The 15466-nt window shown below is 39.9% G+C and overlaps 1 protein-coding gene across 1 annotated transcript in view; it reads right to left on the bottom strand.

The window, feature by feature from the left end:
- Nucleotides 1-784: 784 nt before the first annotated feature.
- The window catches only part of LOC136673601 (ephrin-B1-like), a 59021-nt gene continuing 44339 nt past the window's right edge, over nt 785-15466 (bottom strand). The window contains exons 4-6 of the mRNA XM_066649181.1: nt 10934-11026; nt 7408-7524; nt 785-6097 (exon numbers count right to left, since the gene is read on the bottom strand). Of these exons, the coding sequence (XP_066505278.1) occupies nt 5718-6097; nt 7408-7524; nt 10934-11026 (590 nt within the window). The 3' untranslated portion in view covers nt 785-5717. The remainder of the gene's footprint in view (nt 6098-7407; nt 7525-10933; nt 11027-15466) is intronic.

A 15466-nucleotide genomic window follows, 5' to 3' on the forward strand; every position in this document is an offset into this window, starting at 1 on the left:
TCGCCTGTGTCATATTGGCAGCATGGACAATCATCACCACAAGTGGAGGAGGAGGAGGAGGAGGAGGAGGAAGAGGAGGAGAGAGGACGAGTGCACGTGCATCTTGCAGCCCCGCTGACACAAGAGCTCTCGGCCTAATCACCTGCTTCTCAGAGTTGCTCAAGCCCAGACTCTAGCCCATTAAAAGTCCCAGGCTGAGAAGTGGGGGCACCCAGAGAGCTGGAGCTAAATGAGCAGGGTAATTTATAGCCTGCTGCGGAAGGAGCCTAGTCACCCAGTTATTGTACATCAGCATCTCCAAGCAAACCATACTCTCCCTCTCTCCTATGCAGCGAGAAGAAGGACCAGAAAAAGCAAATACAGGGAGTAAAATGAAGTCCTCAGCTGTAGTCTCCTGCCAGTTGAGATACTTTGCTCCTCAATGACATCTGGAATTCAAGGCGAGCCCTTTTATTGCAGTTGGCTGGCTGCTGGTTCGTTAGGAGCAGGGGAAGGTGGGTAAAAATGTTAAATGGCTGCAGGTTTCAGCAACGGTTTAACTAGCTGCATAGCTGCCACCTGGAACCTCAGCCTTTCCGGTATGTGGGACGAGGGCCAGGTCAAAGCTGAGACATGTTAACGCTTTAACTGTTACCAAACCTGCCTTCTCCCTTACAAAACAGGGACTCTTTAGCCAAACAGGTGCCAGTATGGGTGTGTAAAATCAGATTCATACAACATACAGCCTTTCTACAAACAAATGAAGTTATCAGAGAAAACTGCGCAGGCACACTTCCATGGGAAAAGAAATTTATTTCGTCAAATAAGCAAGATCAGGTTTCAAGTTGTTGTTTTATGTCCATCATTTATGTCAGCTGTGATGAACTATGCAAGAAAGCTGTGTTGTACATGGCAAAAAAAAATCAGCATGGGACTATTACAAACACACATAATCAGGCATTGTGAGCATGTACACGCAACATAATACTGTACTGATCAAATAAAAAAGAAGGAAAAAAAAGAGCAGATGGCACAACTGCTCCTGAACATAAAAAAAAAACTGAACCAAGTCTTTTATGTAAAGGCAATGTTCATCCAAAAAGGCGTCTAGTAATGAGATTACTGGGTTTCACCATTAACTGGGGTCATCATCACGGTGAAGTGACACAAAAAAAGAAAAAAAACGTAAAACAACCTGCACATCAAATTTCGTTAATGGAAAGAAGTGAGGCCTAACACATGCCACAATACGGACCACAAATCTAAGTGGGTGTTTTCACTGCAACATATTTACTGACATGGAGACAAGCTCCAAAAATGGGAACAACTATGAACGGCAAATAAGAAAAGACAGGAAGTAATAGGCAAAGCCTAAGGAAGTCTGTACTTCAAGTAATAGGAAAATCCTCTTGAAAGTAGGAAACAGAAGTTCTATGTGATTCAGCTTCTGGATGATTCTGTTTTTCTGGCAGACCAAACACAAGAGTATACCAATGGATTTTGTGCAATTTTCGTGAGGGTTTACGTGAAATATGTAAAACACCAGGGAGTCCGTTATCCCCACAGACTCGCTCCTTTTCCTTTATATTCATTCTCTCAGCTAAGCTCTTTTGGATGTGTTGGCAGACGCCCTGAAATTGAGTGAGTGAGTGAGTGTTTACTGGGTCTTAGTGTTTGGCCTGGTCTACATTAAACAATTAAGAGTGTGACCTCTTGGAGAGACACTCATATCAACAACAAAGTAGTGCCTACGAAAGTGAAGTCAAGGTTGGCTCAGCCATACAGGTATTATAATGCTGCAATTCTTCTTTCCCAGAAGCTGTCCTGGAGAGAGAGCTGGGTAATGAGATAATGAAGATCACACACACCTTCTGATTTATCAGGCATGGTCTGCCAAACCTTGGCATGATCCTATTACTCAACCAAAATCCAGATTAATTTGACACACAGTTAAAGGCACAGCCCTGTGACATACAGTAATGGATGCACAAGTTGATTTAAAGTTATGCCCAAATGTAATGAAACACTAGCATTTTAAAAGGGGAAACATCTAAGTGCTGGTTAAAATTAAATGGCTGCTTGGTCACCACTTCTGGGGCCTCATTTATAAAGGTGTGTGTACACACAAAAATGTGTCTGAAACGTGCGTACGTAACATCTCACACAGAAACCGTGATTTAAAAAGAAATACTTTGCGCACAAATGAGCGTATATTAAAGCAAGGTATGACCCATGTGTAGCCATAAGACGTTTTTGAGTTATCCTCACACGTATCCGTCTATAACGAATAAAGATTAAAGAAGAATTAAGAAAGATTAACAAAGTTAATTAAAGTTACATTGCTTGCTGTATTTCATTCTACTTTATTTATAGTATCCTTGTTTGTTTTATTTCACTCTGTATTTTATTTAGATTTTTCATTTAAAACATTGTATTTTGTTTTGTTTCTCTAATAAATTTATCTGTTTTGAAAAGTGTCATAACTTTATTATTATTATTACTACTACTATTATTACTGTTTTTGTTTTTATTATTATTCATTATATATAGACAGTAATTCGTTACGGGCTGGTAATAGCTGCAGATAATTATGAGCTTAAACAGCTGTAACTTGCATAGAATCACAGGTCTATATAAATATGCAAGAGGCTGATGCCTCTGAAGTCATAATGGCTTTTTTGGCACTACAAAACGTAGCTAACTGACAAATAAGACGACAACATGTTTTCAGAGATCAGGACATTTTTTTTGCCGACGATGTAGACTGGTTAATGAGCCGATTTAACACCGTTTACTGCTGCAGCCACATGTTGTCACTCAACTAACTTGTGTTTGTTTCAAATGGCACGACTGAGGCGACCAAACAACACACGTTACCTCGCCTCGACCATAAACAATAAAGAAATTATGACAATAAATTCTACCACGCAGTCTACAAAGTTTCCAAAGTTTCAGTCCTCCATTGTCTCCACTATCTCATGCGAAAATGGAGAAGCCTATATTTAAATATTCATGAGTTTATTTGCATTGACCATTTATAGGTAAATGTGTTACATCGGCCGAGCATGAGGCTGGTTCACCTGCACATATTTTGAAGAAGGTTGTGATTTATAAAGAGAAAAGAGTGTGTGAGGAGTGTGTACGCACGGTTTTATAAACCTGATTTTTTTTTGGGCGTATGCTCTTTTCTGGCTTGGTTACGCACACACACTTTCACTCCAGAATCCACGCAGAGTTTTATAAATGAGGCCCCTGGTCTTGACTCCATTTCGAGGCAATGTGTCTTTCAAGTTATTTTTCACCTCCACAGTGAGGTTCAATGTGGACATCGATGATTCAGTATATGGGCTCAATAATAAGATGTATGGGATCTCAAATAAATAAGATTATTTGAGAAATGAATGGGAAACACTGAACAATGTCTGGCACTTTGGGCATGCCTGGCTATTCCGCATCAACCTCTCAGAGAGTACTGACATTTTAGCTTAGGTTCAACCATTAAAAGAAAAAAAAAATACAAAATGTAATTTAAAAAGACAACTATTTACAAAATAACCATTACAAAAATGTAATTTTGTATTGTTTCTTAAACAGGGCTCAGGTGAAATTAGGTTATTTTAAATTTATCCACATATTTACATGGTCTTAGTTTGAATTATTTATCTTTCCTGCCAGATTGTAAATTACACTGAGATGTCACTACATTAACTAAGAATAAAACACTTAAAAAATTAAACATAAGAAAGGAAATGACCTCCAGTCTCCCAGGAAAACTGCTGTAGGCTGTAAATTCTTTCATACGTCGGCAAGACTTATCTATGCCGTCATTGTTCCTGGACGTAAACACTTGGCGATAGGCAGTAAACACTTTTACTGCTAGATAAATTTGAGCTTTCTTCAGTAATATTCTTTACAAGAAAACGCTTGTCCTTTGCTGACACGCTTTATTATGTTTTTTTCCTTTTGTCTCTGTAACTAAAGCGCAATCTGAACCTTCCCTCACAAATACCGAGCTAGACCTTAATTTGTAATTTATTGTAATTTGTAACCTCTGATGACTGAAGATTATTGTGATTTACCTGAAAGTAAGACAAACAGAACATTAAAGTTGGTGATATGTTTCGTGTTATCATAGGGAGGGAAAACATGTTAGGAACCAGACGGTCAAATCTAGGGAGGAAGGGGAAAAAAATGTTGGCAAGGAAGAAAATCAACAATATAATGTGATTTTTATCACAGTAGCTGTCAAATGTGGTTGAATTTCAAACAATTACACCCAATGGTTTATGTCAGAAGTACTCTGCTCTGAAAATTCTACAGGTAAAAGAGTGAACGTACCAGATAAAGCACAGCCTTGGTAGCTTTGAGAGTTTAGAGTTATTCCATATTTCCGTATTTCCCTTCACAGTCTGTATTTATGTATTTTATGGGTCAATTTCACATGTAACTCACACGTCTCGAGGCTGTGCTATTAAAATTTTGCCGATGCTTCCTGCCAACTAAACAGTGGCCCACACTTCTGAAGTTGATTATTTTTACTCAGACTTAAACCTCACTTAAGTATTTCTAAAGCACTGACCTAACAGCCAATTTTCCCTACTTAAACATGAATTTCCAGCTTTACATTTTGACACAAGGGCCAAGGTCTGGTTTCTACAGAGCTAATTAGCAATCTGATTGCTCTCCAGCACCATTTGTTAGGACATGACACAATTTTTTTGGCATCAAATTTTAATTCTGTCATTCATCGCGCTGGTCTGTTGTTGAAAAGGTAATTAATAGCACACATTAACACTTCCACATAAACCGGAGATTTCTTCTCCTCCAACACACAGTTAACAGACTGCAGAAGCATCAGTAACCACAATTTTCCATGGCCTGCCTTGACATGCGTGCGGGAACAGCTTCTGAAATGCAAGCGGCTTAGTCTCAAATACCAGGGTCAGGGGCTGCCTCTACTTGTGAACACAAGAGCTCGATTGCAAATGCCATGTGTACATAAATACATGACGAAGAATATGATTACTGACTATATGTAAAAGGACAAATGGGACCAAATGATCATTTACTACAAATGTTAAACACACAAAAGTGGGCGAGATAGAAGTGAAAAATTCACTTAAGAGAGCGTATATTGAAAAGGATAGCGTAAAAACAGAACTGCAAATCAATACCTTTGTGGAAGGAGCAAGAATGTTTTCCATCAAAAATAGTAAGGCAAACATCATATGATTTCCATTATTTTGTCACCTCCTTGTGCCCTTGTTACCTGAGCATTAAAAAGGCTCCATTTTCAACTGGATGGCCAGCCCGACAAAAGCAGGATTGGCTTTAATTTAAGTTAGAAAATAGCTTGTTTATTCTCGTGTTCAGTGTGCCGTTTCTGGCTGCTTTGTTTCCGAAGCAATTCACAGCAAACAGCTTTCTCTTGTTCCAGCTGCTCAGAATGGCGTTTCATGGAACTTGTACAAATGCGAGAAAGAAGAAAAGCGATGAAAAGCTCCCACAGCAAGCCTTCAATCAACAAAACGAACAAAATCACTGTTTTGTTTCACGCAGAATCTGCAGATCTGTGGGTCTTCGTCGACTGTTTCTGTTCTGGTCTGGCCTCCTTTTACAAAGCCTCTCAATGTCAGAGGTCATGGTAGTAAAAATAGTGGCTCACAAAGAGGTCCTTTAATGGAAGTGTGACACAAAATACCTCTGTTCTTTATTTCCCCGCTTTTTTCCCCCCATCATCACACCTTGTAGTAGATGTTGGCGGGGCTTTGTGGAGGCATCTCCTGTACGATGTACACGGGATGACCATAGTCCCCGCTGACTTTCTCGTAATGAGGGCAGTAGTTGTTCTCTGTCCGTAAAGGGATGATGATGTCGCTGGGTTCTGAGCCTGCACTGCCGGTCATCTTGGGACTGGCCAGCGTGCTGAGGGACAGGGCAGTCGGCCGTGGCTGGGAGGGCTTCCGTGAACGTTTGCGGATCTTTATCAGCAGGATAATCAAAAAAATGGTGAGGATGAGGAAGATAACACAGCCAGCACCGATAGCTGAGAATACAGCAATCTTGGAGCCCAGGATACCATCCACACCATTGTCCTTGTTATCCTGGTTGATCGTGTCTAGACGGAAGAAAGGATACTTTAAAACACAAAAATATAGAATATAGAAAATATCAAACAATGTTCCTTTATTTAAAAATGCGTGATTCCATGACAGAATTTAACTTAATTGAACCGTTTTTTTATATTAAGAATAGCTTAGACTTTATTTGTGTTGCCCTCAACATACTGTTTAATATCTGGAATACCCCCATTCTCAACAGAAGTCTTATGTTTAACACTAAGCTGCATTTGTACAGGTTAAATGCTTGTTTTTTTAAAAAAAGAAGGAAACATAGAAACCTCAGTAAGACCCCAAATGTGGAATTAACCAAATGTAGTAGCTGTCTTTTATTAACTCTTTTAATTGTGCACTGTTGCCGTGAAGCAAATCTATCAAAAAAGTAAGAGATGTTATAATAATCAATCAATCAAAATATCAATTTCAGATTTCAAATCAGATTCTATTATTGCTTTTAATTAATTTGCTCATATTTGTCTGCAATAATATGTAAAAAAACCAAGTGTTTATTAGAGTGTTCAAGTGTAAGAAATGCTTCTGAATATTTAGGTAGTATCTGCACTTTACTAATTGATAGATATCATTTATTGTGTATTTCTGCAGTGCTATAAACAGAAGAGGAAAATTTGAAAAAGCAGATCTTGACTATCAAAGATAGTCCCGGTCAAAGGGAACATTTAATTTTTCAGTGAAAATCCGATTTTAAGGCCTCGATTAACCTGGTTTCTGATGAGTTTCAAATGTATTATTTATAAAATTCCCATAAAATTCTCAATAGCAAAAGAAAAAAAATGCTTTGCATTATGCAGCTAGTTTAGTGGTGAGAAGAGCAAGGAACATAGTCCAAATTCAAAACATTGCGATGGATTGTAATGGACCTTTGCACTAAGACACATTTGTCTTTTTTTTTGTTGCAAAAGCACATGCACAAAACATGCTGAAATATGGTACAATCCTGATTCTGTGAGAATGAGGCAGAAGGGGGCTTTTTGCACATCTGATTTTGTTTTATCCTTTCATTGGCTGGCGTCCTGGGTGGACAGAGCCTTGCAAAAAAAAAAAAAAAAAAAAAAGGCAGCTCTAGTGACTGAAATCCGAGGAGAGAAAAAATCTGTTTTTTATACATTCAAAGTGCGGATGCCAGAAATTCCCTTCACCTCAGTCCAACCCTGCTCACTGACTTTAATGGTTGTGGATGGCTCTATCTCTGTCTCTATCGCCTTCAAAACGTTCCGGCTGCACTTAAAAACACAGAAAGAGAGGATAGTAAAATATTTGAAAGGGGAAAAAAATAATAATAAGGCCATACCGGTGTTCCCAGGCTCCAAAGGTCCATCCGGGTCTGGGTTAGCAGGGTTGGAGCTGGCATCGGGTTTAGGCATGGGTGATTCGGTCTGTTCTGTGTCGGGCACTGCCGCATTGGGATCTGGGAGGGAGATAAATGGAGGAGCAACAAAAGCAGAATAAAATATGCATCCCACACTCTTTGCTTTTGGATGGCGAACAAAGCCAGATATTAAAATTTCTATCAAAATCTCATTACCGCCTTTGTTAGAGCACCAAGCGAAATCAATAAACTGCAGTTATTAAATATTTCCTACTCTGAGCCACCTTTCTCCCTGATGAACTCGTCATTATTTAAAAGAACGCTCCTTTTTGAGGCGGAAGAAACATATTAGAAATATATGAATCCCATATATCCCATGTATACTGTTTACTGTGGTATGCCATACATAGTAAATCTAATACATATAATAGGATTTATCTCAAATCACTACGTCTCATATGACTAAGTAGCCTCATTACCGAACACAATATCAAATATCGGAGCAACTTAATGAGAGCTTCTCTGCCTCAGGCGCAATCACTTAAATAAGCCCATTGGCTCCGGCTCCCTGGGAAGCGTGCAGGCCTGTTTAAAAGACGACTGCCCATGTCTGCAAAATGCATCACAATTACAGCGCTATCATAAGAGCTATTTCATATCTAAATACGTCCCTCCCCTTGAACAAACATGCAGCGGAATGCGCTTTCTGCACACGCCAATTAATCTCGTGCAGAGGAATGGAGGACAAGACTGTGTGTTCGCCAGTCGGCGGCTGCAACTGCCGCACGTTCACCCATGGCAGAATGGGGTTAACATGGTTATATATTAAGTTTTTATTGTTATACATTATTCATACTGTTAAAAGGCCATAATATGTCTTATTTATTGTGGTGGCTCGGAGTCTGTCTGGAGAAGCTCATACACTTGCGCTCTTGGAGGAGAGCGAGTGGGGTTACGTTGGGATGTGAAAAGTGAAGTGAGCTGGAAAACTCTGGTTTTACCAGCTGTGCTCAGTGGCTCCTGTGTGTAGCGTCTTGAACCGAAGCGCACGTTTCCGGCCGTCCACCGGGTGCCTTCAGGTGGGGAGGTCAGGGGCCATTCTAAAAGAGATAATTGTTATCCCAGCCTGATGAACCCTCAGCGAGCTATCAGATCTCCACTCCCACTCCTCCCATCATGCTCCTCTTATCTCTGTGTCCCTGGTGGGTCTGGTTAGTGTGTGTGTGTGTGAGTGGAGGGGTGAGGGTCAGGAGAGGCTACTCTGTTCTTTCCATTGTGGTTTGATTCCTCTGAGGCTCAGCACAGGCCAAAAAGAAGAGGCTCTGAGAGCATGGCTAGTGGCTAACAGCTAGCGGCTCTGCTTCCTGCAGCCTGGGCCAAAAACAGGTCTAAGGCCTGCTGGGTATTACGGGGAGTGTCTGCTTTTCCCATATTCCATCTGGCTTCGCCCTGAAAGACGAAAAAACACACGTTTGATTCTTTTTTCCCCCCCTCTCTCTTTCCATCTCATCTATTTCTCTCCCCTAAATATTCATAGCCTGGCTGCCGCTTGGGTTTCGAACGAGTGCAGAGAGCGACTACGCCACTCATCATCTTTTTGACTATCCATAATACATGGACAGGGTGCAGTCAAATGCATGCAAGTGTGTTGTGGTATGAGTCCTGCCAGGTGGAAAAAGGTGAGTGGATATGTGCAGCTCTGGGCAGCCACCGTGGCCTTGTTCAGCATGCCCTGGCCCATTCTAAAACATGGCCTTGACAAGCATCTCCCACAGACCATGAACGAGTAAGAACATGGCTCTTTGCAAGGGTAATGTAAGGAGAGTAAAAATATAGTTTGAATCAGGCCAGGGACCGACATGTTCTGCAATTACAGAAGCTGTGCCTCCGGCCAGCATGGCTGAGAGCAAAAAGGAAACTGTGGTCACTCTGATCCCTTCACCTTGCTATAATTACCCAGGATAAGGGAGAAAAGACGCACATATAACTGGGGTTTTAAATGATTCCTGATAATATGTGCATTAAAAACCACAGCACAGTGTGATTAAAACTTCACTGTAAACAAGTCAATCATTAACAGTTTATAAATACCCTTTTCATGCCTTAAAACCAACATCTTTACAGGAGTGAAGTCACAAGACTTCTTTACATACACGGGGACGGGGAGCCGTCTTATAGTCTGACTGTAAATTCCTGCGCCTGGGGCGATGGAGTTTATGGACAGGAGCTTGTTAAAGCCATTTCTTACACTGAGGTCATGGCTACTCATCTAAAAAACTTTCATTATCGCTCATCCATTTCAAGGGCCCCGACTGGCTCTCATTCAGCCATGCCGTCTAGGGCGCATATTTCTGTTTTGTAGATTTCCACACCAGCGCCCAAACATGCAATTTAGAAATGCTGGTATGCAGATGTTCTTTCTCCTTGACTGCTGTGTCATTTCAGCTGCAGACCTTCTAAACTAAGCGAGCCTTTTGTAAACTGTTTGTTGTCAAAACTCTTGAAAAGAGAGGTTTTTGATTTAAAGCAGAACTTTCTTCTCCGGGTTTGGCTGTGAGGCGCCATGTGTTTGGGCTGTGACAAAGGATCATCTTGCCACCAAAGCAGTAATGACATTAATAGTCAAAGTTATTCCATGTAAATTCAGCGAAGGAAACAGTCAGAATTACCAAAATGTAGATAAGTGGAAATTTTACAAATGCCATTTACTGGTTTCCAAAGCAACGGTACAAGAAATTCAACAAATGTCACAGCATAATTTGTGTAACGTATAACTGTATTTCAATCATTCTCCCACTCCTTTGTCATTTTATGGTAACTCCTGTGTAGAATTAAAAATGATAATTGTCATTTCACTTAACCAAAATAAATAAATAAATAAATAAATAAATAAACCAAAGCCAATTGAAGGGAATTTATTCATCACTGCATTCGTTATGAGCTCCATCAAGGAAAAAGTGCCCCAAAAGCATTTGCATGGATTTGTTCTGTTCTTAGGGATAATGTATTACCCAAGTTTTAGTTTAGATGATTTAAAGATGCTGAATGTGATGTTGGTGAGCATGAATGTAGCATATTAATACGTAATATATCGTTGCTGTCCAATGAAAAGCATCTCCACTTTTGTCGAATTTTAATTACTGTCCTTCATAAGCTAAGAAAGTTTATTCCTTCTGTAACATTATCATTTTGGAGATACATGTTTTTTATTGGACAGTGACTATATATATATATATATATATATATATATAAATGACATTTCTATAACAGTGACAATTCATACTACAATTATACATTACACCAAATTATTTTAAAACTTATTTTTACATCTAATAACAAACTAAACCTTTTATTAAAGTTAATAAATTAATTTTAATAATAAAAAAGTTAATAAAGTGTCAGAACAAAACCAGGCTACAAATATCTGCTCTGTTTACTTCTTGTACCTCGGAACTGACTCTTAATAGCATTATTACACATTTGCCATGAGGTGCTGGGCTTCACCTACCTTGTCCAACTTTCATGATGACCTTCATGGAGCGGCTCTTGCAGACGCCTCCTTCTCGATTCTCCAAGCCTTCAAAAGTGCCATTGGATGTGGCTGCAGCAGGGAAAACAAGACAAAGGGAACATCATGAGCATGATTTTGAATGAACTTGAATGCTTGGCACACATATTAGGACCTAATATATATATATATATAAAATTTCAGAATATCATAAATATCCCAATGATCTTTTCAGACACTTCCTATTTGACGGCAGATACTAATATCAGTCAAAAAAGCATTTTTAAGAAGAAGTATAATGTCTGTTTCACTTTTAATGTAGTTATATCAGCCTAATTAAGGGTTAATTAATCGTTTTGCCTCTAAATTTGGTCTCTGTATTGGCCACAAATTATTCACTGTGGTTAGGCCCTATTAAATATACAAGGGCTGTATGTAAGAATGCCTTATGGGAGTTCTTCAGCATTGCCCAGCTGTTAGTGCTGAAGTGCTAAAAAAGCACTGTACTAGGTGGGCTATACCAGCTCGCTTGCGTGCTGGGGGCAGAAATCTATCTCTCTCATTAGTGTCACTGGTTGAAGTAAAAAAAAAAGGAAGGAAAAAAAGACGTAAAATAATACCAGTCAATGTTTATCTCTGTGAATACTTTGTGCCTGGAAGAATTATAACTAGAAGCTGGGGGCCTGGGAGCTTGGCTTTCTCTTTCTGCATGGCTTGTAATTAGGGGGCTGGTGGCTGCCCAGGGCCAGGGCCTTTTACTTCAGGGGGCCTGTCCTCCACGTTAACATCAGCTAAGAAAAAAAAGGGGGAAGGGGGGCGGAGATGGACCCTGTTTACACGTCGTCACGTCTCAGTTCACAGGGATGAAGTCACGGGCACTGGCAGGCAGACACAATCACAGGTTTATTCGGTGTTTGGGGGAAAAAAAAAAAACTCCAGAGAAAGTGCATTGCTGAGACTCCGGCATGGTAAAAGCCCTGGTGCACGGGATTCTCTCTCTTCGCTGTGTGAAACAGTTTGTGCTTTTCACACCGGCTCCTTGGCTATTCCGATCTTCAACCTCTGCCAACCCCCACTACCCCCTGTTCTTTTCATCTTTCTTCCCCTGCTTCTTTTTTCCCGGTCTCATTCACTGGCGGCTAAGGCCTTGTCGACTTCATTTACTCATCAAGCCTCGAAATGACATAAGTAACCATTTGGAGTGGCGGTCATCTAATTAGATCTCAGCCAGAGACTGAAAGCCCCTGTGAAACTGCAGAACAATGGTGGCCAGTGAGAAAACGTAGCAATGTTCAGACAGGTAGCTCCCTCCCTAGCCTCAGGGATGGAGCTATCATTCACTTATTAACTTCACGGTGCCTTCTTTCCACCTTTTTTTTTCCTTAGCAGCCACAGGAATCTTGTTTTGGAGATGTTTTAACTTTAAAGACCATGGTTGCACACAAATGGTGCTTTGAAGGTCAAGCTATCTTATATTCTCATGCACAGAGGTTTTATTTCGTAGCATGCACGTTAGCTCTTTGCTCTTTATAGCTGTCAACTTTAAATATCCTTCAGCTCTGACACAAGCTTAACGACATTGCCATCATTGCCAATGCAAAACTGATTGCTCTAATGAAAATTCGTCTTTGTTTCTGAGGAGACAGTCTCTTCCATTTAGCAGAACTTGACAATAAACGAGAGCTAATTACATCCTAATAAAATACTCCACAGCAAATTAGTCACACCAAAAAAAAAAAAAGAATAGTCAACAATTGACTTCATTTATGACATTTGTTTGCGGACAATAAAACCTAAAAAAGTCTTGTGACACTAGTACACTATGGGAAAGTCTTGCAGTTGGCTCGATTCTAAAACAAAAACAAAATAATTAACATACTGACAGTGGAATTTAATCTGCCCTCATGCCTCTTCCCAGCTGTTACTCAAAACTCAACACCAACGTTACAAGGAATGGGGCCTCGAACGCAAACTCTGATTTTACATTAGTCGAACATTTACGTTTGATAGTCCTTCGCGGTACAGTGTGTCAGGTTCTTAATGTTTTCCTTTCAATTCTCTTTGAGCCACTTCACTGATCTTTAACATACATTTGCAACCAAACCACTTTCCCTCCGTCTGCTATGCTTCTAAGGAACGTCCATCATTTTTGGACACCAAGGTGGGGATTCACATGTAGTGTTTTGGAAACAGGAAACTGGGGCTTTTGTGTTTCCTCTATTTACAATAGGGACGTGTGCTGACGGGATGGGCAGAGACAGAAGGAGGAAGTTTCGTGCACTACCTGCACTAACTCATTTCTACATAAATCAAAAACACACAAAATAATTCTGAGACTCAAACAGGATAACGAGCTCAAGTTTTTAGAAGAGAATTTTTTTCTCCTGCTTTAAATTCTCCTTAGAAGTTTTTCCTCCATGGGAAAAAAAAAAAAACAAGACAGCTCTGTCTCTAGTCTGTTCCAACAAGTCAACTGTCAGATGTTGACACAAGCATTTGCTGCGTCAGGTGCAACCAACAAGTGTTGAATGTTATTAAGGATCGAGGTTAATGCTTGGGATGTAGGTTGGCAGTAGCAAGAGTAAGGATAAGATGCCAAAACGGGAGAGGGTGGATATGACTTGAGAAATATGTCAACTAGGACAAAAGGCTTTAAAGAGCTGGAGGTGGAAGTCTGAAAGCCAACTCACCGACACATAGCTCATGGATTATTAATGTCCCGCTCGGCACTGCAGACGCATAATAAACAGCAAATGATTCATTGGGAAGACAGTGAATTTATTCCGAGGGGTCACCTGAGTGACCTAATTTTCCCAGACAACAGGGTAAATATAGAAACGAGGCTGGCTCGCTGGTGGGGCCCTTTCTTCAATATATCCCATTCATTCCCAAAGGGGGCTTTCCATTTTACCCTCCAAGCAAGTCATTTGAATCAGGTAATGAAACAAAATGTAGGGGTTGAATAATTTGAAAGATGGGAGCCCAATTTGTTTGATGACATAATGTGGTGCCACCAAAGATGGAGGAAGAGAATTATATGTATATACGCAAAAGGCTAGTTTAGTGAGACCTCATAATTCATCACTAGTATTACTTGGTGTAAATGTGGCATATAAAAGAATCAGACTGCTGTTATTTGTTAGGAAATATCTCGTAATAAATCAGCAGAGGAATCTTACAGGCATTCAACCATGTTGTTCTTCTGACTCCAAATTAGTTTTCACAGTGTATCCTTTTAGAGGATTAGAAGTTTCACAAACATCATTTCTTTAATAATCCAGTAGTGCACACACAACAAGATGTTTTCTGTGTACTCACAAATGTATATATAATACCAGCAGTACATTCAAGCCGCAGCGGTTTGACTTTGCTGGACGGGGAGAAAGAGCACATTCCATTTGCACAAAATGAATTCCCCTTGACTACACACAAGCCCTGAATGCTTTTTAACTCATAGAGGCTGTCTTCAGTTAGAACACTGCAACTTAAAGTGACTCATGTTTTCTTGGGGACAAAAATCATCAATTTAAAAAAAAAAAAAAGCAAAGCCAGCAAAGAAAAACAACTTTAGAGAATGAACGTTCTCTGTAGCAGTACACAGAAAAGAGTAAGAAGTGGGTTTCGGGCATGTACTTACTGTGGTTTTCCTCGGACTGAACTGATCATATATAATTTAAATAATATTATTTACGGCTAAAGAGTCAGAGCTCAAAACACCCACCAAGTGACAAAATAAGGCATGAGACCATAGTGCAAGCACATTTGGGCACGACAGCAATGTTGTTTGCTACTTTTATGACCAGAGGCTCCCATCCAGTACAGAACAGAACAGAACAGTTACAAAAAAGGTTAGACTCTAGGTTAGGTTAAATATTCGATCAACAGGCTTGGGTCCCAGAATGTCCTGGTGACATGGCACTGTGTCTTTAGGCATTGGCAGCAAGCATCATGTCATTACAGAACAGAAGAATTTCTCTTTCCTTTCTTTTTTTATAAAATCACATTTATGTAAATGTATATTATTATGTAGTATGTACAACATTATCTATAATGTGTTATAATAATTCATGGTAATTAAAAACTACTCCTACTACTACCGTTCATAATAATAATTATAATAAGCATATATATATATATGGCGGCACGGAGGTGCAGCAGGTAGTGTCGCAGTCACACAGCTCCAGGGGCCTGGAGGTTGTGGGTTCGATTCCCGCTCCGGGTGACTGTCTGTAAGAATTTGGTGTGTTCTCCCTGTGTCTGCGTGGGTTTCCTCTGGGTGCTCCGGTTTCCTCCCACAGTCCAAAAACACAAGTTGGTAGGTGGATTGGCGACTCAAAAGTGTCCGTAGGTGTGAGTGTGGGACTGAATGTATGTGTGTGTCTGTGTTGCCCTGAGTAACTAATGAAAAATGTTATTTGTATTTCTTATAATAATAATAATAATCATAAAAGGATATTACGGTAATAATTTTTAACAATACCAACACTAATTTTGATGAAACCTAATATTATCGCTATAGTTTAGTTTAATGTG

This window comes from Hoplias malabaricus, chromosome 17 (assembly GCF_029633855.1).
Source record: "Hoplias malabaricus isolate fHopMal1 chromosome 17, fHopMal1.hap1, whole genome shotgun sequence".
NCBI lineage: Eukaryota > Metazoa > Chordata > Actinopteri > Characiformes > Erythrinidae > Hoplias > Hoplias malabaricus.